The sequence below is a fragment of the Syngnathus typhle genome, linkage group LG10 (genome assembly GCF_033458585.1).
Source record: "Syngnathus typhle isolate RoL2023-S1 ecotype Sweden linkage group LG10, RoL_Styp_1.0, whole genome shotgun sequence".
Lineage (NCBI taxonomy): Eukaryota > Metazoa > Chordata > Actinopteri > Syngnathiformes > Syngnathidae > Syngnathus > Syngnathus typhle.
In genome coordinates this window covers 12,733,032-12,754,475 of record NC_083747.1, presented here as the reverse complement: position 1 = coordinate 12,754,475, position 21,444 = coordinate 12,733,032, and the positions used below count along the sequence as shown (strand labels likewise).

The 21,444-nt window shown below is 46.2% G+C and overlaps 4 protein-coding genes across 5 annotated transcripts; all 4 read left to right on the top strand.

Moving 5' to 3' along the window:
• Window positions 1-3,604: 3,604 nt before the first annotated feature.
• On the top strand, window positions 3,605-5,008 carry LOC133161256 (uncharacterized). The gene is made up of 2 exons (XM_061289613.1): window positions 3,605-3,887; window positions 4,004-5,008. The coding sequence occupies exons 1-2, from the start codon at window positions 3,712-3,714 to the stop codon at window positions 4,650-4,652; spliced, it is 825 nt and encodes a 274-aa protein (XP_061145597.1). The 5' UTR covers window positions 3,605-3,711; the 3' UTR covers window positions 4,653-5,008.
• Window positions 5,009-5,051: 43 nt separating this feature from the next.
• Window positions 5,052-7,276, top strand: LOC133160939 (cyclin-D1-binding protein 1 homolog). The gene is made up of 4 exons (XM_061289062.1): window positions 5,052-5,158; window positions 6,221-6,274; window positions 6,372-6,451; window positions 6,535-7,276. The coding sequence occupies exons 1-4, from the start codon at window positions 5,155-5,157 to the stop codon at window positions 6,628-6,630; spliced, it is 234 nt and encodes a 77-aa protein (XP_061145046.1). The 5' UTR covers window positions 5,052-5,154; the 3' UTR covers window positions 6,631-7,276.
• LOC133160950 (cyclin-D1-binding protein 1 homolog) lies at window positions 6,917-9,042 on the top strand. Its single transcript, XM_061289074.1, has 5 exons — window positions 6,917-6,922; window positions 7,202-7,209; window positions 7,273-7,378; window positions 7,459-7,718; window positions 8,734-9,042. The coding sequence occupies exons 1-5, from the start codon at window positions 6,917-6,919 to the stop codon at window positions 8,840-8,842; spliced, it is 489 nt and encodes a 162-aa protein (XP_061145058.1). The 3' UTR covers window positions 8,843-9,042.
• A 133-nt stretch (window positions 9,043-9,175) lies between these two features.
• tgm8 (transglutaminase 8) lies at window positions 9,176-16,735 on the top strand. 2 transcript variants are annotated; one of them, XR_009715972.1, is made up of 15 exons: window positions 9,176-9,334; window positions 10,300-10,473; window positions 10,967-11,215; window positions 11,558-11,676; window positions 12,666-12,794; window positions 12,866-13,043; window positions 13,154-13,289; window positions 13,454-13,563; window positions 13,806-13,921; window positions 13,990-14,116; window positions 14,177-14,319; window positions 14,775-14,949; window positions 15,198-15,361; window positions 15,563-15,636; window positions 16,268-16,401. XR_009715972.1 is itself a non-coding variant. In XM_061289060.1 (15 exons), exons 1-15 carry the CDS (start codon window positions 9,316-9,318, stop codon window positions 16,696-16,698), a joined length of 2,121 nt encoding a protein of 706 aa, XP_061145044.1. In that variant the 5' UTR covers window positions 9,176-9,315; the 3' UTR covers window positions 16,699-16,735. The 2 variants fall into 2 exon arrangements, 1 of the variants encoding a protein (XP_061145044.1); XM_061289060.1 differs by lacking the exon at window positions 15,563-15,636 and adding an exon at window positions 16,551-16,735.
• Window positions 16,736-21,444: the final 4,709 nt, after the last annotated feature.

The window sequence follows — 21,444 nt, the reverse complement described above, 5'->3', positions numbered from 1 at the left end:
TCCCTGCGCACTGATGTCCACTTAAATTTTGGAAAGTACATCAGGACTCGGATTATGATTCGGAATTCGAACGATTCACTTCTCAAACAGCCTTCTGGAACGGATTGTGTTCAAAAACCGAGGGTCCACTGTAGAAAAAAAAGTCAGAATCCTGTCACCCTTCGTTTTTTTTCTTCACTGGCCCTAATCCTCTTCCGTACTATTGAGATTGGTGAGTGGAATTATTGTTGGTTGTTCGAACAATTGAGACTTGTAATTATTTTTCTTGCTTATTCATTAAATTTCTAGTTTATAATCAATTAATTTCGATGAATGATTATTTAAATCTTTTATTCTTTACGTCTCTTTTGTTTCTCTATCATAGTCATACTGTAAACCGTTCAGTTCTTTTTTAAATGAAGACAGCTTTAATCCTGACATCAAGGAGTGTCAAATCTGGTTTGAAACAGTTAACTTAAACTCAGCTAGCATGGGTGCACACTAGTGGAAATAAACGAGTCCCCGCGGTTTTAACAAAGACAGCTAAATCTATTACGAGCGGTTAACAAAAGCCCCAAATCTTATAGGAAAGAAGAGCTGCTGAAACGGCTGCGATCAATTTGATCACGGGTCTCTACCAAGTAATTACTCAACACCGGGGTCTTTTTTATTTTAAAGGGACTGGCCTCCGGAAATGACGGAATTAATCTAACAATAGAGTGATTACTTGAACAGCGGTCAGACTTGGAACGAGTCTTCTTTCCGTACCGGCTTAAATAAATTCTCGTCTCCCCTACATACTGCGTTAGAGCAGAGGGGCAAAAGTACATAATTTTACCCAGAGCCGGTCACTTACATTAGATAAGTGCACGATTTGACAGGACGCCTGAATCTTTGACCGGAAGCCTTTGCCTGGATAGGCTCCAGAGCATCCGTGGACCCCCCCTGAGTGAGCCCCGTGGCCGTGGAGGCCGTCACCAGCTGTGCGCAACGGCCGCTCCAAAGCCGCACACTTCCTCCTGGTAGAAATTGCACGAAGTGCGAAGGCCCATTCATTTACTTTGGGCGTCGGCCAGAGGGCGACATTACCCCGGCCGCTATCCAGCGGGAGCGGAGAAAATAGTCAAGCGGAATGCCTGGAAAAAAAAACAAAAAACAGGCCCAACCCTGCTTAGCTTCTGAGATCGGGCGTTCTCAGGGTAGCATGGCCGTAACCCGTGATTGGACTCATAATTTTGCATTTTGTAGTCACAATCGCCCGCGTGTTAGGCAATGGAGTTAAAACTAGGGCTGAAGTTTCCGAATGCCATACGTACTACGTGATTGGTGTTGTAAAAAAAAATGCTTTAACGATTGAAGTGCAATAAATAAATAAATAAATAAATAAATAAATAAATAAATAAATAAATAAATAAATAAATAAATAAATAAATAAATAAATAAATAAATAAAAAGCTTACGGCACCTGGTTTTCCAAGGCAGTCTCCTATCCAAGTACTAACCAGCACCACCGTTGCTTAGCTTCCGAGATAGGACGTTCTCGGGGTAGTATGGCCGTAAGCCATTATAGGCGTAAAGGTTTTGCATTTTATAGACACAATCGCCCTGAAAACGTGCCAAGCAGCGATGGTACTTGATGGCTGTTGTAAAAGTTTCCTTTCCCAATTGACGTGAAAAAAAAGGCTTTCAGCACCTGGTATTCCCTGAACGTCTCCCGTCCATGTTACAACCAGGTCCGAACCAGGCTTTCTTCCAAGACTTTTGGTGTTTTATGGAAACATGGCTATCATGAAAGGTTATTGACAGCTTTTTGTGTGGTACCACGAATTTGCCGTTGCGACCTGCATTTTTCTGTATCAAAGTAAATGTCATTGAAAGGGGAAAAAAACTACATGGAAGCGCAATGAGTTGTGTTGGGTTATTATAAGACTGCTGCTTTGAGTGCACAAGGAGCCAGGCACTATATTCACTGTACATCGTCTGCCCTCTAGCGTTAAGAAACGTGAACTACAATGCTATGGATGACGCCACACAATTTAGGTTTCAAACTCGGGTTATACTTTCAATGTCGGAGTTAAAACTGGGGCTGAAGTTTCCGAATGTCATACGTGATCGGTGTTGTAAAAAATTGCTTTAACGATTGAAGTACAAAAAAAAAAAAAAAGATTACAGCACTTGGTAATCTCAGGCGGTGTCCCATCCAAGTAGGACCCAGGCCCGACCCTGCTTAGCTTCAGAGATTGGACGAGATCGATCGTTCTCAGGGTAGTATGGCCGTATGCCATCACGGCTGTCATAGGTTTGCATTTTATAGACGCAATCGTCTCTGAAAATCAAGCAGCGACTGTACTTGATGGCTGTTGTAAAAGTTTCCTTTCACAATTGATTTGGGGGGAAAAAAGGCTTTCAGCACCTAGTATTCCCTGAACGTCTCCCATCCATGTCACAACCAGGTCCGAAACAGGCTTTCTTCCCAGACTTTTGGTGTTTCATGGAAACATTGCTATCATGAAAAGTTATTGACAGCTTTTTGTGTGGTACCACGAATTTGCCGTTGCGACCTGCATTTTGCTGTATCAAAGTAAATGTCATGGAAAGGGGAAAAACACTACATGGAAGCGCAATTTGTTGTGTTATGTTGGGTTATTTTACAAATAAAGACTGCTACTTTGAGTTCACAAGGAGCCAGGGTCTATATTCACTGTACAGTCTGCCCTCTAGCGGTAAGGAACGCGAACTACAATGCTATGGATCACCACACAATTTAGGTTTCAAACTCGGGTTGTTGTTTCAATGTCGGAGTTAAAACTAGAGCTGAAGTTTCCGAATGCCATACGTGATCGGTGTTGTAAAAAAATGCTTTAACAATTGAAGTGCAAAAAAAAAAAAAAAAAACTACAATGTTATGGATGACTTCACACAATTGATTGCAAAATGAAGCTTAAGACATGAAGCATTTCATAAAAAAGTGTCCAAATGTAGTGATTCCTTTCCTGATGATGATGATTATGATGATGATGATGATAGAACTTTATTCATCCCACAGCGGGGAAATTTACTTGTCATAGCAGCGCATAAGAGTGCAAGGACACATAGTGTGCTCGTCAGGGACACCAATTTCCAGAAATTGTGTGGAAATCTTTGATAGCCAAAATGAGAATGGGCTGTCAACAGCCGTACTGGAGGGATTGCTTTTATGACAGATAATCGTTCCCTATGCTCATCTCGAATAAAAAGGCTTCTCTTTGCGGTCATCCGTAAAGAGACGCACACAGCTTCACACAAGCAACTCCGTCACAGGCCATTCCATTCTAATAATGGAAAAATTCTCAGCCTTTTTGTCTGTTTTTGAAGCCTTCACAATGACACAAGTTATTATTACTGACAAAATTTCATGACAGTTTTGTTTCTTTATTTCAGCTTTTTCCGATGTTATTGATCTTGTGAGAAATTTGGGGAAAAAAATAAAGACATTGTGGAAGTTGCTTTAAAGGCGTAGAAAACAAGCCGAAAATTAGAACATTCAGACTCTGTAGCTGTGTTTATTAACTAACCAAACTACATCCCGTGCGCATGACAGAAAAAGCCGGCAACGGTAAATGTCACTGGAATTCTTAAAGGGACATCATTTCAAAATTTGATCACAACGTCATAACATATAACAGAACAGACATATGATAAAGTGAATTATGTGAATTATATTCGCAGAGGGAATATCGCGAATGCAGTCTCATGTGCTTCACGGAGACATGGCTGAACGATCTCTCGGCCAACTCACACCTCTGGACGGTTTTCAAGTGCTGCGGGCTGACAGGAGTGCTACGGAGAGCGGTAAGAGGAGATGGTGCCATCCCGGACATGTCAGCTTTAAGGAGCGTCGCTGCTCCAGTGACTTGGAGCTGTTGGTGGTTAGTATGCGACCGTACTATCTCCCGAGGGAGTTTTCACATGTTATTGCTTTAACTGTGTACATCCCTCCCTCGGCTGTTGCTGCTACGAACCGGATCCACGCTGTCGTGTCTAGGTTTCAAACCCAGCATCCCCAATCTCTCCTCCTCATCTCCAGGGACTTCAATCATGCTTCCCTGGCCTCTTCCCTCCCCGCCTTTACGAAATATGTTGACTGCCCCACCAGAAATGTCAAGGATGCATGCACCTCTTCCCCCCTCCCCCCACTTGGTAGCTTGGATCACAACCTTGTCCATCTGGTCGCAGACTACTGTGTGGAGACCACTGTGCCCTCCAAGTTGGTCCGGTGTTTTCCCAATAACAAACCCTGGGTGTCCTCTGAGATAAAGGGTCTGCTTAATGGGAAGAAGAGAGCCTTTGGTTCGGGGGATGTGGTGGAGCTGCGTAGAATCCAGAAGGAGGTCCGGCTGAAGATCAGGCAGGGGAAGGAGAACTACGGGAGGAGGCTGGAGAAGCAGATGGGGCTTAACAACGCCAGGAACATCTGGAGGGGTCTGCAGTCCATCTCGGGCCATGGGAAAGGGGCGGATCGGAAACCAGCTAATGGCGACAAGGACTGGGCGGATGAACTCAATCTGTTCTTTAACAGATTTTATTCCGCCTCCCCCCCGCCCCTAAACCTCGCTCCGCACCTCATTCTGCCACCTTCGACACTCCATACTTTGTTGACGTTCTTTTGGCTGAACGTCTTCTCACACACGTAGGTCGAGCCAAATTGTCCACTCTTTTTTAACATTCGGCACTCAGTGTCCACCTTTCTTTTCTTCGGGCCACTCATTTTAATGGAAGGATTCCAGGGGAAGGTTTGTGGGTGGCATTAGCGTAAAACTGTATTTGAAAACTCAGCGCGCAAATTACGAGAATATTGACGTCACAGTCGACACTCGAAATTCGGCACTGATAGATGAAATTACTACATACTACTGAGTACGCACATGCACTTGTGAGTGTGCACCGAGCTTTCTGACACGCTTCCCGGGAGTAAATGCGCGGGCGGGCGCTTCCCCATCTACTGGGGAAACATTGCAGGGAAAATGACCCCAAAAAAATTAATAATACAATTTATTCAGGTTTGGCGGGCCGGATTAAACGGCCCCGTGGGCCGGATGTGGCCCGCGGGCTGTAGTTTGCCCATGTCTGGGTTAGGCCCTAACCCTTTCTTCTCTGCAGCTGTCAAGATATACAGTTACACAGCGCTGTGAAGCCATGGGTGAGTATGTAATCCAGCCAATTTTCATTCATATAGTGTTTCGTGACCTCACTGCAAGAGGAGTGGACAGTACTTCCCATGAAAGAAAAAAAGTGAGGAGAAGACACATTTCAATCATTACATTTCTTTATTGAGAAAACTCCCAGTATACAAATTTGCGTCTATTACGATTGATGGAGACCCGCAATTGTTGGCCGCGTGAATGGATTTATTGCCAAATGCAGGGAGGATGATGCTTTCACAGACTTCTTGAACTACCATTGCATTATCCACCAACAAACGTTTTAGCGCTAAAATGCTCAAATGGAAGGAGATCATGGATGTGACAACAAAGATTGCCATTTCTGTTCGAGCCAGATCTCTTCAAAGACGGTTAATCCGTGCACGCCTGGAGAAGGTTGACTAGCTGAACAGAGAGTTGGCCACGGCAGATAAGACACGGGCAAAAAAACAAATCAGATGTTTATCATAAATTCAACAATAATTCTAGCAACATTCCATATCCACAAATACAAAGTTAGTACCTCAAAACTTCATAAGATTTATTTGTTTATTTTTCAGGCCGAAACAAAACATTACAGAGTACGTCACATTTACATTTAAGATTCCAGAAAGATTAATTAAAAAGTAAATGAGATAAATGGCTGACAGTTGACATAAGCCACTGTGATCATAGCCATATCAGGACATGAAAATATTTGATTAATCTACATAAAATATCATCATAAAATGAGAGCACAAAAAAATAATTACAAATGCGCACTTAAGTGCCAGCAGCTTTAAAAAAAATTAAAAAGTGTTTCCAACAAGCGATTGCAGAATAAACTTGAAATACGAGTTAGGGTTAAATGTGGTGAGCTAGTGTTGTGCAAATCCAACGAAACGTGATCAACAGGTAGATGCAATGGTGACTGATACTGCGCTTTTGAGTCTAGAGCCTTCTAAACTACTTTAGTGAACATATTTAAATCATTGAAATTTGGACATTTGTGTATTGATTCAAAGACGTTCTTCTGTATCGTGGAGCTAAAATGCTAACCTTCAAGTTTCTGTCTCTGACAGAGAAGCCAATGAGTCGGACGGAGACTTCAACGTCTCCAACTTTTGGGACACTGAGTTGAGTGCTCAAGTGGAAGTTGCATCCTCAACAATACCCGTTCAATGCCAATGAAACTCTCCTGCGCCAATGCAACTGCTAACTTCTGTGTTGCAGACCAGGCGGCGAAAGCGGTATCTCGGGAAGCCCCCAAACTCTGCCTGGCCTTCTCCAAGCCTCCGCTGCCATCACAGCAAGTTAGTCAGTGAAACATTTTGCAAAGATGATTAACCCGCCACCATATACGTATATAAAATTATCTTTTTTTTCTGTGCCACAGGATGTAGGGCAGCTGGCCGACTCTGTCCTCAAGAGTGTCCTCAGCCTATCCACTGTTTATTACTGGCTTCCCAATAGCAGAGATAAGACGTGCTAACTGCCGCCATCTCCTGCTTTCAGGCGGCAGGGGTGGTCAGAGGAACGGGACGGACTTGACTTGAATTGTGTATGTCGGTGATGCTCCTCCAGAAGAGCTGTAACGTGCCAGGAAATGTTGCGCTCTTTATTTCTTCACCTTGTTTGCTTGACTCACCAACCTTATTTCAAGCTATCGGATCCTCATGAATTTTGCATATACAAAAAGAGTCAATCTGACCTCAGAGTCATCCTAGCCAGTGGTTGGCGCTACACTGCGTCAATTTCAGACATCAGCGAATAATCAGATGAAGGTTTGTTGAGTTAAGTAAAATGTCGAAAAGTACTAGTTGTATTGGTACTTGGTGCTACTCGCTGAGGACTCAAGAAGGACTACTTGGCCTGACGTCAGTCTGAGCAAAAAGCGTCATTGCATATGTCTACCCAGCTTTTTCCCGTTTGTCTGTTGCAATTTAGCCAGTGTAGCCACTGCTGGCCCATCTCTCGCTCTACATTCCTTTCAAGCAAAGTAAGCACACCTTCCTACCCTGTGCCAAATTTATACAGACTTTTCTGCCTTGGGACTTGGCTAGCCACCAAGGTACCAACCGACGTAGCGAGCTTACTGCCATCTTCTTTTCTAGCGACCTTCATGCTGAACAAGCTCCCTTCATATAGCTCTCTCAAATGCAGACAATAAGGCTGCAGCGGTGCTGGTCCTAAGCGGTCAGAGCGGCATCGTCAAAGACGCCATCGAGGAGTTAGAGCAGGTGCGAGACGCGAGGAGGCAAGGCGACCAGGCTGCGCGCACTCCTCCATCTGAACGGGAAGGTGGGCGTTGATCTCGCAGGCGCTGTCGGAGGCCTGTGACCCGTTGGGCGACGCCCCCGATCAGCAGGAGGATGGCGAGGAGCCGCGCGTTAACCAGGACACGTACTGGTCGCTGCGGGACTGCCACGTGGTGGCCGCCTGCCAGGGGATGATGAAGGTCACTGCCGGGTGCCTGAGGAAAACCATGGCGGCCGTCAGGACCCGCAGGGACGCCGATGCGCCGCAGAGGGTGGGGCAGCTGGATCGCCTGCTTGACGGCATCAAGGAAATCAGCCCAGGGTTCGCGTGCAAACTGAGCAACGCACAAACACCCACGCGCACACGCCACCTATTTATCTGGAAGAATATCTTCTTTCCCACGCACATTTTTCGGAAGGTTATATTTGCTATTCTTTGGTATGCAACAACACCCAAGCTTGGCGGCAGCACTCAAGTGACAAAGAAAAATGCTTTTCGCTAGATAGGTTTCTAATTTTCACACGCCAAGTTGTAATTAAAGACTACACTTGGCCCCCCTCCCTCCCACACACACGCACGCACACAAATATCCATCCATCTATTTTCTGAACCGCTTTTCCGGGGATCGTGGGCGTGCTGGAGCCCAGCAGTCAGTCATCCAGCACTCGGCGGGAAACACCCTGAAGTTCTCGCCAGCGAACCGCAGTCACACAAACATATTTATTTTTATTTCTTAACAGAGTTGATGACCTTCAGCGCAGCGCTCGACTGTTTGTGGAGTCATCATCTCTTGCTCACTGTGTTGAAACGGTAATCGGGAATGGGTTGCGCCTGGCGTAGTGCTTTGGCACTCCCAGCGCTTCACACTGCTTCCTCATTAACCTTCTGATGGAGCAGTGTCAGGAGTAATCACCCTCAATGTTTGTTGTAGTTTGAAGGCCTTGGAAAAACAAGTGCCATCCAGGGTACAAAGCGTGGCTCGGGTTTTTCTATTTTGTGGATTTCAGCTGATTGCCAGGGGGGTCTGGAGCATAGAGGGCGGCTTACTCTCGCGACAGCTGGGGTAGGAAATTAGGTTCACTTGAGTTAACCAACTAGCAGAACCCGTTTGAGGTCTGCTTTGAGGTGACTGGCACTGATGCATGAATACAGGCCCAGGCCTAGCAAGAATTCAGCCAAGCGTACTGTGCACAGGTGTGAAGAAACAAGCAGATTTTTGGGTGTGTTTTGGAACACTACCAGATGCTTCCGGCTCCATCCATCTCACAAGTTTTGCCCGCAAACAGAATTCGGCTTTGTCAAGCTGTCGTCTTCCTGTCTGTCACCCCCAAACCAGGTCCAGTCACATCTGTGGTGAAGCCGAGCTGACCTGGCTTGAGTTCTTGGACCAGCCCGTGGACCACAACCCGCAAAAAGCCAAAGATCTCCTTTGGCTGGACAGCTAGTGTGCGCATGTGTGTCTGTGCCTGGAAGTCATGCTTGTGTATTATTTTCGGGTTTGTGTGTGTGTTTTTGTGTGCTTGTGTGCGTCCCATTTCAACTCTGGATGGACAACAGAGTGGAAGAGATCAATCGTTATCAGCTGCTACACAGCTCTTGAGATTCTCAGGTCTCCTGAAATTTGCTGAGTCTCTTTGTCAGTTAAATAAATGAATGTTGGAAACTTCACAAAATATTGTGCTCACTCCAGTGGACATTCTCATCTGGTGGGAGGGGCGATGTCATGTGAACAACTAAATTTGCAAGTTACCTCTCAAAGTGATATGAAGGCGTGTGCAGCCGCAGAATGTGTTTTAAACCTGACTAACAGGCTCACGCTACTTGATAAAGCGCTGGCAGGCTTCACAGATACTTCATAAACTCAAAGTAGTCAGAAGACAGCAGCAAGTGGCCACCCAGATCACTGCGGCGCGCAAAGATGAGCTTTGACAATTCAGGTGAGTCAAAATATCGTCCAACTAATTTTTGTTCCCCCAAATCCTTGCAAGTCAAGATTGCCCGTAATCCACTTTTAGCACCTTGATGACCACTTGCTGTGAAGTCTGTTTAACTTTGCATTGTCTTAGTGTTCAATATAACTTGCATCTTTTTTTTTCATGAGACTCATATTTTAATGTGCAACTTTGATGGCATTGGTGGAATTATAACTGACTTTTTTTGGGACTTTATTAACCCAACTGTACAGTACTAATTTTGTGGGAAGTTATTGTGTTCTTCATTCAAAATCTTATCTTAATTTAACGTGAACATGCTTAAATGACAGACTAAAAAAAAAAAAAAAAGCCTCCTCGAATTCCTTGCTCAATGCTTTTTTTGATACCTATTATGGAGTTGACCCAAAGGTCAGGTCACTCGTTTGTTTGGGGGGGCAGATAAGGCAAAAACACGCAGCTACGTTATAGTGCAGGGAAAAGCGGGGGTCGTTTATGGTGTACCACACGCCTGTCTTGTATGGAGGCATCATGAGTTCGATTAGTGTGTGCGCTTGTGTGTGAAGGGAAAAGCAGTGCTTTGGTAGCCATCTTCTGATATCTTGGTCTGAAGGAATTGAAATGAGTTGAGAACGTCCTTTCCACAAAAGTATTCTTCTGTCACTATTTTCTGGCAGCCTGGTGCCCACGAAGTTCACTTTATCAAAGTGAGTTTTGAACAAAATGAGTGCTTTGGCACCATTTGATGACCTCTATTGTGTGGAAGAGCTTTCGAGACTTGCGCGTTAGGATTACCAATGTGGTCATAGAACAATGTCAAGGCATCATTTCAATACACTTGATATTTTTGTTTTCTCCAGTACAGGCATATCGTCCCTGCTAATTAAAATAAAAAAAACAAAATACCGAGTGGAATTTACGGACCTGGAAGCGGAACTAACTCTTCTTTTTGTTGCTGTGGTGCGTGTCAGTTTTCAAGGCCGTGGACTTGCACGGCAAGCTCAACCACAGCGAGCACCACACCAACGAGCTTCCCGAAGAGCCGCTGACCGTCCGCAGGGGGCAGGCCTTCAAGATCACCTTGACCTTGGCCAAGCCTTTCAAGCAGGGCCTCGATTCTCTCGTCCTCAATGCCTCCACTGGGGGTAAGTGCTTGCTCACTGGCTCCTCAGTTGGGGCTCCTCCCAAAGAAAAAAATGCCAACAAATTTAGTTTCTTGTTTTCACATTTGTGGCATTTCCATATAATTGGATGAATTCTAGAAAATAATTTCTAAATGTATTTTAATACAATTCTACAGAAACATGTATTTAAATACAATTCCACAGAACCTTTACTCGGGCTATTCAGATTCCTGACTGGGGCTCCCCAGTGTACCGCTATCCCTGACCTCACTGAAATTCAATCTGAAAATCTATCAATTTGACAGATTTTAATAAGTGTCTATTGTTTTGTTATTTGATTGCAAGCATTCATTTGAAATGACAAATAATCAGCTGAGAGCAAATTAACCTACAAAATTGAAACAAATTCGGTGGGGGGGGGCATTATTGTAACAACTTGCAATAGTTGACAGCCCTTACAACTTAGTTCAACAAACAAAAATTATGCACACCAAAATGTCAATCGATCCAACAGGAAGTCACGCTTCGGAAGAGAAGGGCACCTCGTGTCGCTTCGGCATCCCGGACCCAATCGGTCGCAGGGATTTGGCCAAAGGCGCCTGGACGGCCAGGGCGGACGTGAGCCGCTCGGCCGACAGCCTGCCGGTGCTGATCACGGCCCCCGCCGACGCCCCTGTCGGCTGGTACACTTTGAAGGCCACCCTGTGGGGGGAGGACAAGACACTCGCCACGCTTGCACTGCTCTTCAATCCCTGGTTCTCGGGTACGTTCCTCGACAGCCACTTCCTTCCCGTGTGTAGCGTACAGTGGTGCATATGGGATGTGAACCTTCAGTGGACAACAATGTAATCCACCACTTTCATGTGAGAAACGCTATAGAACTGCAGCAATTTCCTCACGATACAGCACGCTTGAATATAAGCTGTATGGCCACACAATTTTAAGACGATGAAGTTGTCTCGGCCACGCTGGAGCTGTAATCCGACTGGACCAAAACTTTTTTTGATCGTATTTAGGCCAGCGAAAAAAGCTTTGCAGTGTACGCAGTAGCGTGTATAAGTAGTATTTCGTGTCTCATTTTTTGCTTTGTGTTTTGTCCATTTAGGAGACTCTGTGTTTTTGCCTGATGAGCAGGAGAGAAAAGAATATGTGTTGAATGAACATGGACTCATTTACAGAGGAAGTTCAAATTACATAACCGCTCTCAAATGGGACTTTGGACACGTATGTCAAATGCACACGCGCATACTGATACAATCATTGTTGGGACACTCTTAAATATAGGCAAGGTACGACTCATTGATTAGTCTATGGTCAATCGAATGTATCCTATTTAGTACTTACACTTACTCCCAGTTTAGTTTTCCACCTACCTTCCCACAAATGCATTTTAATCATGTATGCAGTGTTTACATTTGAAATGCCCCTTTTCATCACCACTTAACTTCACAGGTGAACTGTTCCACATGCGTCCCCTTCCCTGGCATTTCCCTTTGTCACTCAGTTTCCGTGCACAACTTTTTCGCAAGCACCCGGTCTGCACCTGAAGTGGGCACTAAATTGCCAATTTCCCTGAAGAGGGCGCTAAATTTTGAATTCCCCACACACTGTTAAAACCGGTTTGCGGCGCAATTCTTTTGGGGGTGACAAAAAAACTGACGCCCTGGGCAGCCTGCCCATTTTGCCCATGTTAAAAACCGCTACTGCCCTTGAGCAAGGTGCTGACCCATCGGTAGGTAAACGAGCGAGGCAGTGCGAAGCTCTCCTCGAATTTTTGTTTTTTTTATTCAATGTTTCACCAAGTAAGCCAATTGAGAACACTTTCACATTTACAATGGCAACCTGGAGGTAAGATGCGTGTAGTGGCTTGCCCAAGGACACAACGACATATGACTGTGACAGAGCTGGGATCGAACTGCTAATCCTCTGGTTATTAAATGACCCACTCTACTGCCTGAGCCACAAGCCCCAGACAAATCCAAGAGCATTTCGCCAAAAGTAATCAAAGTGAGAAGGATACGCTATGCTGACAACATTTCTTAGGATTAACTATCATATGAATGTTCTATAACTTTACCTATGAAAACCGCACCGGTGAATGGAACCTTAGGTCCCACGCGGGGATATGAATCGCAGTTATTCCGACTTACTTGACCTTTGCAGTGACTGCAGAGAGTCTCATCGGGTCATGCACTTTTTCGTTTCCCTTGCAGTTTGAAGACGACATGGTGGATATTTGCCTCAGTGTCCTGGACAAAAACATCAACTACAAAAGTGACCCTGGCAGTGACCTGGCCTCCCGTGGCGACCCGAGTTACGTGGGCCGCGTGCTCAGCGCTGTGGTAGGTGTCGGTTGGGTAGCGGAGAGAAGGAGCGGATGTGTTGAACCAGCGCGGCACTCTCACACGGCTAGATCAACAGTCCGGACGAATACGGGGTCCTGATGGGCAACTGGTCAGATTCCTTTGAGGGTGGCTTTTCGCCCTCCCACTGGAGCGGTAGCCATGACATTCTTACTGCGTGGAAGAATAGTAACTACCGGTCAGTCAAGTATGGCCAGTGCTGGGTCTTTGCCGGCGTTATTTGTTCAGGTAACGTCACCGCTTGCCGAAGAGACGGGTTGCTCTTTCATGCGTCGCTGCCGTCGCTGGTAGCTGGCCCGGCGGCGTCCTCCGAAAGTTCCGTTTGTGTTTGCCTTCAGTCTTGCGTCTGCTGGGCATTCCTACGCGTGTGGTCTCCAACTTCGTGTCGGCCCATGACACCGATGCCAGCCTTACCATCGACGTCTACCACGCCGACGAAGGGGCCCCGCACAAAGAGTCTAACGACAGTATCTGGTTAGTGTGGGAGGGGCTGCTTGTGTTGTGTGTGTGCGTGTGTGTGCGCGTGTGTGCAGTTGAGCATTGATTGTGTGTGCGTGAGTGGTGTGCATGATTGTTGTTTTTTCTGTTGTTGTTTTTTGTGTGCGCACATGTGTCCTAAAAGTTTGTCGTTATGTCAGGAACTATCACGTCTGGGTTGAATCGTGGATGAAGCGCCCTGACCTGGAGGCCAATGGCAAATATGACGGCTGGCAGGTTCTGGATGCCACGCCGCAGGAGTCCAGTGATGGTCAGACCTCCACATTGTCCACCATGCTGTCCACAATGTTGTCCTGCATGCCTTGCTCCGCGTGATCCTCCCTTACGTTGTCTTCCGTGCAAATGATGAAGCACAAAGCATGAATCAGTCTGCTTTCTTGAAGGACTTGAGAAATCAGAGAATGACGACTTTTGAGAGCCTGAAATCAGAATATTTGGACAATCTGTAGTGGAAAAAGCAAAACAAATGCTCACCGCTTTTCTTTGGCTCAGGCTTATACCAGTGCGGCCCCTCCTCCTTGGAGGCCATCTTGAACGGCGAGACAGAGATCTCGTACGACGTGCCCTTTGTCTTTGCGGAGGTCAACGCAGACTGCGTCGACTGGCTGGTGAGGGCAAAACAGCAATTGAATTGAAATTTCAGTCGTGACCCACTCGCGTAATTGCGCGTCTTCAGACTAAGGCCGACGGCACCGATGTGAAGCTAACCTCGGACACCAAGCGAGTTGGTAAGAGTATCTCCACCAAGGCGGTGGGCTACGACAAGCGTCTGGACATCACCAGCTCCTACAAGCACAGGGAAGGTGAGTATCCTGCACGCACACAAAGACACACACAAACACACACGTGCCGGCGTGTTTCAGGCTCAGAAGCGGAGCGTACCGTGTTCCATTACGCCATCAGTGAGGACAAAGAGAGCGACGGCGAGGACGATTCTGCGGGGGGGCAACCTGATGGGGGCTCCTCGCAACCCCCCCCACCACACCTCATCATACGCTTTGTTGAGGTTTGTCTTTATGCCGTTGCCTTTCAGGAGGCAAGTAAGCGCTTTAGTTATTTTTCTTTGTCAACGAACTACTCCTACTCCACCCTACTAAGGAATTGTGGGCGCCTCGCACAGTGTCTTAGCGTGGGGATTCCAGACTTGCTGGTACTTTGTCATCGTGGCCTCACAAACCTGTACACCTCGGCCAAAATTTGGGATGCTCAACACTACTACTGATAGCACTATTGGCTCTTTAGGTATTCTGCCATACCAATACCTCATGTACCTTAAAGTAACACCGCTATGGCAAAACCCGGTTTTCCGTACTCGCCCATCCCTTGGCAATTTTTTTTCTTCCTCTTCTTTACTTATGAAATGAGGGTCGTGCGCATGCTGGAGCCTGTCCTTTATTCAAGAAACGATATTACAATACGATTCAGCCGTCACTTGATGTTCCGTTGTCGTCGCGGCGGTAGATGTTGGAACCGGAGTATGGCAAGGATGTGCGGCTGAAGCTGGTGCTGAGCAGCGAAAGCAGAGTGGAACGGAAGCTCAACATCCGCATCAGCGTGGACGGGATGCACTACAACGGCACCTTTGTCGCCACCATCCAGTCTGAAGACAAGGAAGAGACACTGCAACCGTCCCAAGGTCAAACTCTTCAAAGTGTCACCTTCTTGTTTTAGTTTATGAGCGACCGCATCGAGTCCTATCTGCAATAAAAAGTCTCAACGTGCGACCTCCGTATCATTTGTAAATTTGGCCTAAGATTTTGAGACATGTTACAGTGGAAGGGGTTCAAAAGAAAGAATTTGCAATAAGTTGTGCCACAATGTGACGCGCGTGTTTTTGTCAACATGACCTAGAGATAATTGTTTTTTTTCTGTCAAATGTCACAGAGCTGTCGGTGCCCATCGTGATCCCTGTGCGTTCGTACTACAAGCACATGTTGCGCGCCGATAGCTTGAAGGTGTCAGCCGTGGTGACGGACAAGCGGCATCCTGACAAAAAGTACCTGGCAGAGGACGACGTGATACTGCGTGAACCCCCCGTCCTGGTCTCTGTAAGTCCACCACAACAAACTTGCCTTTTGGCCGCACTTTCAAAAAATGCCCCTGTGGAGAGGGGAGTAGGGCGGAGGTTTGTAAAGTTGGCTCAATCTCTGATTTTGGTATCTGCTCTTGTATCTTGTCTCAATGATGCCCCTCTCTACCATTGAACGCACGGCGTCGTGTCGGGACGGATGACGTCATGTCATCGGCAGGGCCCCACACCTGCTATTGAATGAAGCGCCAATTGGATGGATGCAAATCAACTTGTGACGTCAACCGTTCCAACGTAGGTTCAACGGTAGGGAGGGCCATCAACTACAAGAGCAGAAATAAAAATGGGAAGACCTGAGATTGACCCAACTTTACATGATGCCCCTCAAGACCTGGGTGTGGGCTCTCCACAGGTCCGCTTTTAACACCCTATATGAGACTTCTCTCAAGCCAGCATGTAATGCTTCTTTCTCCAACTTTGGTTTCTGTTTTAAGTCCAGTCATTCTTATTGTGGATCACCCAAAATCATAATGGTGAAAATATTGTATTTACCATGACGGTTTATTTTTTTATCCTCAAGATCAACTCAACTTTACTGTAATATTTACAACTTTTATTTGTGGGACGGCTAAATGTAATATTGTGACTTTAAAAAAAATAGAATGATGCGCCTTTGCTCTTGTAAAATTGGGCCTTGTTCTGGACTCAGTCAGCAGGTATCACCCCCTGGCCTCTCTGGCTTTGGGTTTAGTTGCGAGTCCTGCCTTTGTGCACGTTCTGTCTCTTTTGTCACTGGACGACATGACAGCGGCGCATGTCACTCGGTGGTGTGTCATCAGTGTTAACGTGTTGCGAATATTTTCAATTGTTCTTCGTGGTCCATTTTAAAATATTTATCCAAGAACTTGATTTGCGTGTGTGGCAGGTGACTGGGTTTGTCCGGCAACTCCAGTGGGCGTCGGGAGAGGTGATCTTCATGAACCCCCTGCAGGAGACCCTTACGGGCATGACCCTGACCCTGTCGGGAAGCGGACTCATGCGACAGGAGTTGAAATACAAGTAATGAATCTCATGATCAAGAGCTCTGCTAGGGCCCCACGGTTTAACATTTGCAAGGACCCTTGCTTGAAACTGGAAACAAAAGTATAACAACTAAGTAACACGATCATAACTGTGGAATCTTTCTTCTTCTTCTTTTGTCTCCTCAGCCTTCCCGACTTGGCTCCCAACAACCGCATCCGCGTCATGTTTGAGTTTCTCCCGTACAGGAGCGGCATGAAGACGCTGGTGGCCGACATCGACGCGTCCATTTTTAAAGATTTTAAGGGCAGCTGTGCAGTCAATGTCAGACTGTGAATTATCCGCTTTGAAAAAATAAATAATGTCTGCTCAACCTTTTTTGGTGCTCAGTCTTTTGTAACAGGGGTGCTTTTATGTACCGTAATTTTTGGACTAAAAGTCGCTCCGGAATATAGGTCGCATTGGCCATAAAATGCTCAATAGCGTGAAAAAAAAGACACATATATATAAGTCGCTCTGGAGTATAAGTCGCATTTTGGGGGGAAATGTATTCGACAAAATCCAACACCAAGAACAGACATGAACGAGCAACAACAGTGTAAACGGTATGCTAACGTGACATAAACGAAGAGCTGAGAATGGGTCTGACGTAACATTCAGAGTTATTCAAAAAACTATTACATAAATAACACGTTTATAAAACCATCTGTGTCACTCCAATTCATTAATTCCATCGATCGTCCTTTATGTCAACAATGGGTGCGCGCCGCTGACGGCGCTTGCACTTCAAAATATTCCACAGGCCCATATAACGATATATATATTATATATCAAATAACTATTATATAAGCAATCATATTATCAAACCATCTGTGTCACTCCAAATCATTAAATCCATCGATCAAATTCCTCGTCCTTTGTCAACAACGCCGCGCGGGCGTCCTGACGTCAGCCTCGTCGTTATTCCACAGATCTACTATATAACTATATTGTAGCGTTAACAAAATACAAGGAAAGACATGGGTTTGTTAAACGGCTCTTTATTTAACAAAACGAACTTCCAGGCGTGTGGCGGCGTGGACTTCTAGCCACGGAGGTGGAAGAGAGATCCATAGAATAGGACCGGGCGTGCGTAAAAGCCATGACCGAGCCCCATCCACCATCCCCGGACAGCCACCCGGCCGAGCGCCGGTCCCCGACTTCTATCCACGGAGGTGAAAGAGAGCTCCGTAGAGTAGGACCGGGCGTGCGTAAAAGCCATGTCCAAGCCCCATCCACCGTCCCTGGACAGCCACCCGGCCGAGCGCCGGCCCCCGACTTCAATCCACAGAGGTGAAAGAGAGCGCCGTAGAGTAGGACCGGGCGTGCGTAAAAGCCATAATAGTTTTTCAAACCTTCTGTGTCACTCCAAATTCTTCAAACTCCTCCGTGTCACTTAGAAACAAAGCCGCTAATGATGCCGGTAGTACGTGGGGCCCTTCGTCATCTTCGTCATCCCGTGATCAATCTTTGTCCTTTTTGTAAACAACCGCCGCGGTGCTGACGTCACTTGAAATTCAAATTACAGTAATCCCTCGCTACATCGCGGTTCTTTTATTGTTTCACTTTTTTTTTTTTCTTTTTTTTCTGAAAAAATTCACATATAAGTCGCTCCTCATTATAAGTCGCCCCTCACCCAAACTAAGAAAAAAAACGCGATTTATAGTCCAAAAATTACGGTAGTTTGACCATTTCAAGTGCAAACTGGCTGAACATTTTCTGCTTTAGGTCCGATGCTGTTTTCGCCTTTCACGCACAACGTTTGGTGCTTTGCTTTTTCATTTGCTTACTTTTCGTCTTTTTATAATGTCACCGTAAGAGGAAAGCAATATGGAACAGGAAACTGAATTTTCTGTGACATCATAGGTGGGTGGATTGTTTGGTGCAGAACAAAAATGTGTCCAATTTGACCTCTGTGAATACACCCCACTTATTATTTTAAATTAGAAGGACCTGTTTGAGGTTGGAAGCTGCAGAAAGACACCTGCCCAACCCACATAATCAGTAAGACTTCAAGTACAACATGAGAAAGAGCTGTTAACACACCAGAGACAAGATTGTAAACCTGCACAAGACTTGAAGGGGCGACAGGCGAATTGCCAAGCAGCTTGGTGAAAAAAGATCAACTTTGGAAACAATTGTTAGAAATTGGAAGAAGCTAAACATGTTCACCTTAGAAAGGTGAGGAAGCAGCCCAGGACTATACGGGAGGAGCTGGGCAATCACATGAAGAGACTGGCAGCACGTTACTGTCGGACCTATTTCCTACAATCACTTCACAATCACAAGGAATCATTTCGATTCTAAATAAAGTAATAAAGAAATCAATAGTATTGTTGGTCTCCCTTTTTTGGAATTGCATCATGGCCTGGAGCAAGAGTCACGAACACGGTGCCCGCGGGCACCAGGTCGCCCGTGAGGACCGCATGAGTCGCCCGCAGGACTGTTCTAAAATTAGCTCAAATAGCGGCACTTATCAGTGAGCTGCATCTATTTATTTTACAGTCAGACCTCGGTTTTCGAACGTCCTGGTTCTCGAACAAATCGGAATTGAACAAAAAATTCGAGATTTTTTCTCCAAAGAAAGCAAGTGGGAGCAGTAAAGCCATCCTAAAACACAAAGACGCTCTTAAAGCAATGCGACAGTGAGCGCCCGGCGCGCTGCGGCTGCGTGATCGGACTAAATTAAGCTCCCTGCGCACTGAGGTCCACTTAAATTTTGGAAAGTACATCATGGCTTTAAAAATATTTTCAAATTTTTAGCGACGGCTCTGTCACAATAATGCGACCAGCGCGGTGCAGTTGCGCGGTGGGCGACGCGTTACGGTTGCGCGTTCGGCGGTGCGCTGCAGTTGCGCGTTCGGCGGTGCGCTGCAGTTAGAAGGTGCTGAGGGTGCGCCGAGAGGGCGCGCTGCGAGGGCGCAGCAAGAGGCCACCCTCGTGGCGCGGCGCCCTCTAGGCGCAGCGCTCTCTCCGCGCAGCACGCGCGCGTCTCGGCGCCGCACACTCTCGGCGCAGCACCCTCTCGGCGCAGTGCGCGCGCGCCCTCTCGGCGCAGCACACTATCGGCGCAGCACCCTCTCGGCGCAGCGCCCTCTCCGCGCACCCTCGGCTTGCCATCACGGCGCGCACGGCGAAGCACGGCGCTGCACGGTACTGCACGGCGCTGCACAGCGCAGCACGACGCCCTCTTGGCGAGGCGCCCTCTCGCTGCGGTGCCATCTATATGCAACGCATTTGCACAAACGACATTTTTGCACAAACCGGCACAAACGAAGCACAAACGAACGGTACCATTTTGGGTCCATGTGGAAGTAAATGGATTGAGTGACGTCATCGTTATGAATTAAATGTGTAATATGTGTAATGTGTAGGTACTTAGAATAGGGAAGGGCCATTCGTCTGTGATCAGGAAGACTCTTGCCCAGTGGTCCCCAACCACCGGGCCGCGGACACAGAATTTTTTTTTTTTATCGACGATCAATTAATTCAGGTCAAGACACTCGTCCCGGTCACGTGACATGTTTCCCCAGTCGAGCCCGCAAAGCTAATGTGTGGCGACAGGCTAACTAACCAGGCAATGAAGCATTCAAAACTGCTTCGGCTATGGAGACCAAGCATCCTGCAATAAAAGACAAACCTTAATCACTTCAGGTGTCATTGTCTCCGATTACGTCTAGATGGGACCGGCTCGTTTCTGAGAAACAAACTCAGTGCTCCCACTAATTCAACGTAATGGTGAGTTTTATTTCTGTCATTTGTACTTGTTTTTATGTCAGTCGTATCATTTTATTTCATCGTATTTATATGTTTATTATGAATGTATTATTTATTTATTTATTTATTTATTTATTTATTTATTTATTTATTTATTTATTTATTTATTTATTTATTTATTTATTTATTTATTTATTTATTTATTTATTTATTTATTTATTTATTTAAATGTTTTATTTATTTATATAAATGTCGGTCCGCAAAAATATTTTGTAACCGGTCCGTGGCGCAAAAAAGGTTGGGGACCACTGCTCTTGCCCATGCCAGGGCCGGTTCTAGGAATGCACATAAGAGGGGGCAGTCAGAAATGTGAAGGGGGCGTGTTCTTTTTATTTTTACACATTTTTAACACTGTTGGTGTTTTCTTCACGGCAGTTGTTAGCTGTGTGTCCAGATCTCAACCTTGAGAAGTGGATTGCACTCAGGCCTCTACACTAAGACCTGTCCAGCTTGGGTGTCCCACCTGAAGATAAAGCTTCTGCTGCTATTGCTCTTAGGGTCACTGAGGCACGCAAACCCCCTGACCACAATAAAGTGGCAATCTCTCAGGGGGGGGGAACATATAATATGAATGTTATTATTTGAGTTGTCGTTAATCATTAGTTATATCACGGGTCATTACGACGAATTTGGTGGAGTTTTTACTGCTTCTTCTAACTCCTACCGCGGTGACTGTAACGTGACACTCTCTGGCTACGTCTTGCCTCATTTGCAGTGTGTCACAATCACAGTGATTGGATGTTTACGGCGGGGCGCGGAGTCCTGACAGCAGGCTGTGTGAGGGAGGACACACTCCACCGACATCAGAGAAGAGAGGGGGCTGATTAACGTGTGTTTCTATCAGCGGATTTTTCACTTCTAAAAGTTTGATTCGAGGGGGCAGGACATCTGTTTGAGGGGGTGTTGCCCCCTCTTGCCCCTGCGTAGAGCCGGCACTGGCCCATGCCCTTAAAAGGGTAACCAGTAGAGGGAGACTCGAACCGCAGCTGTTGTCTTACGAGGTACAAATTATGTGGAAGAACAGAGATAGAGAGGGAAGAGGGGCAAGAGCAAGAAGCGCGAGGGCTTTTTGGGGCGAACATCTTTGCTGTTGAGAGCTGAAACATCTTTGCTCTTGGGGCCACTCAAACCTTTGGAGAGACATCACTCTGACATCGGTTGAATAAAATATTTTCCCAATCAGCCGTGTGTCACTGGAGTGCTTCCCTGGGACAGCCATTGTTCACCGAGTGTTTTTTTGGAGACAACAAAGCGAAACAACAAAGA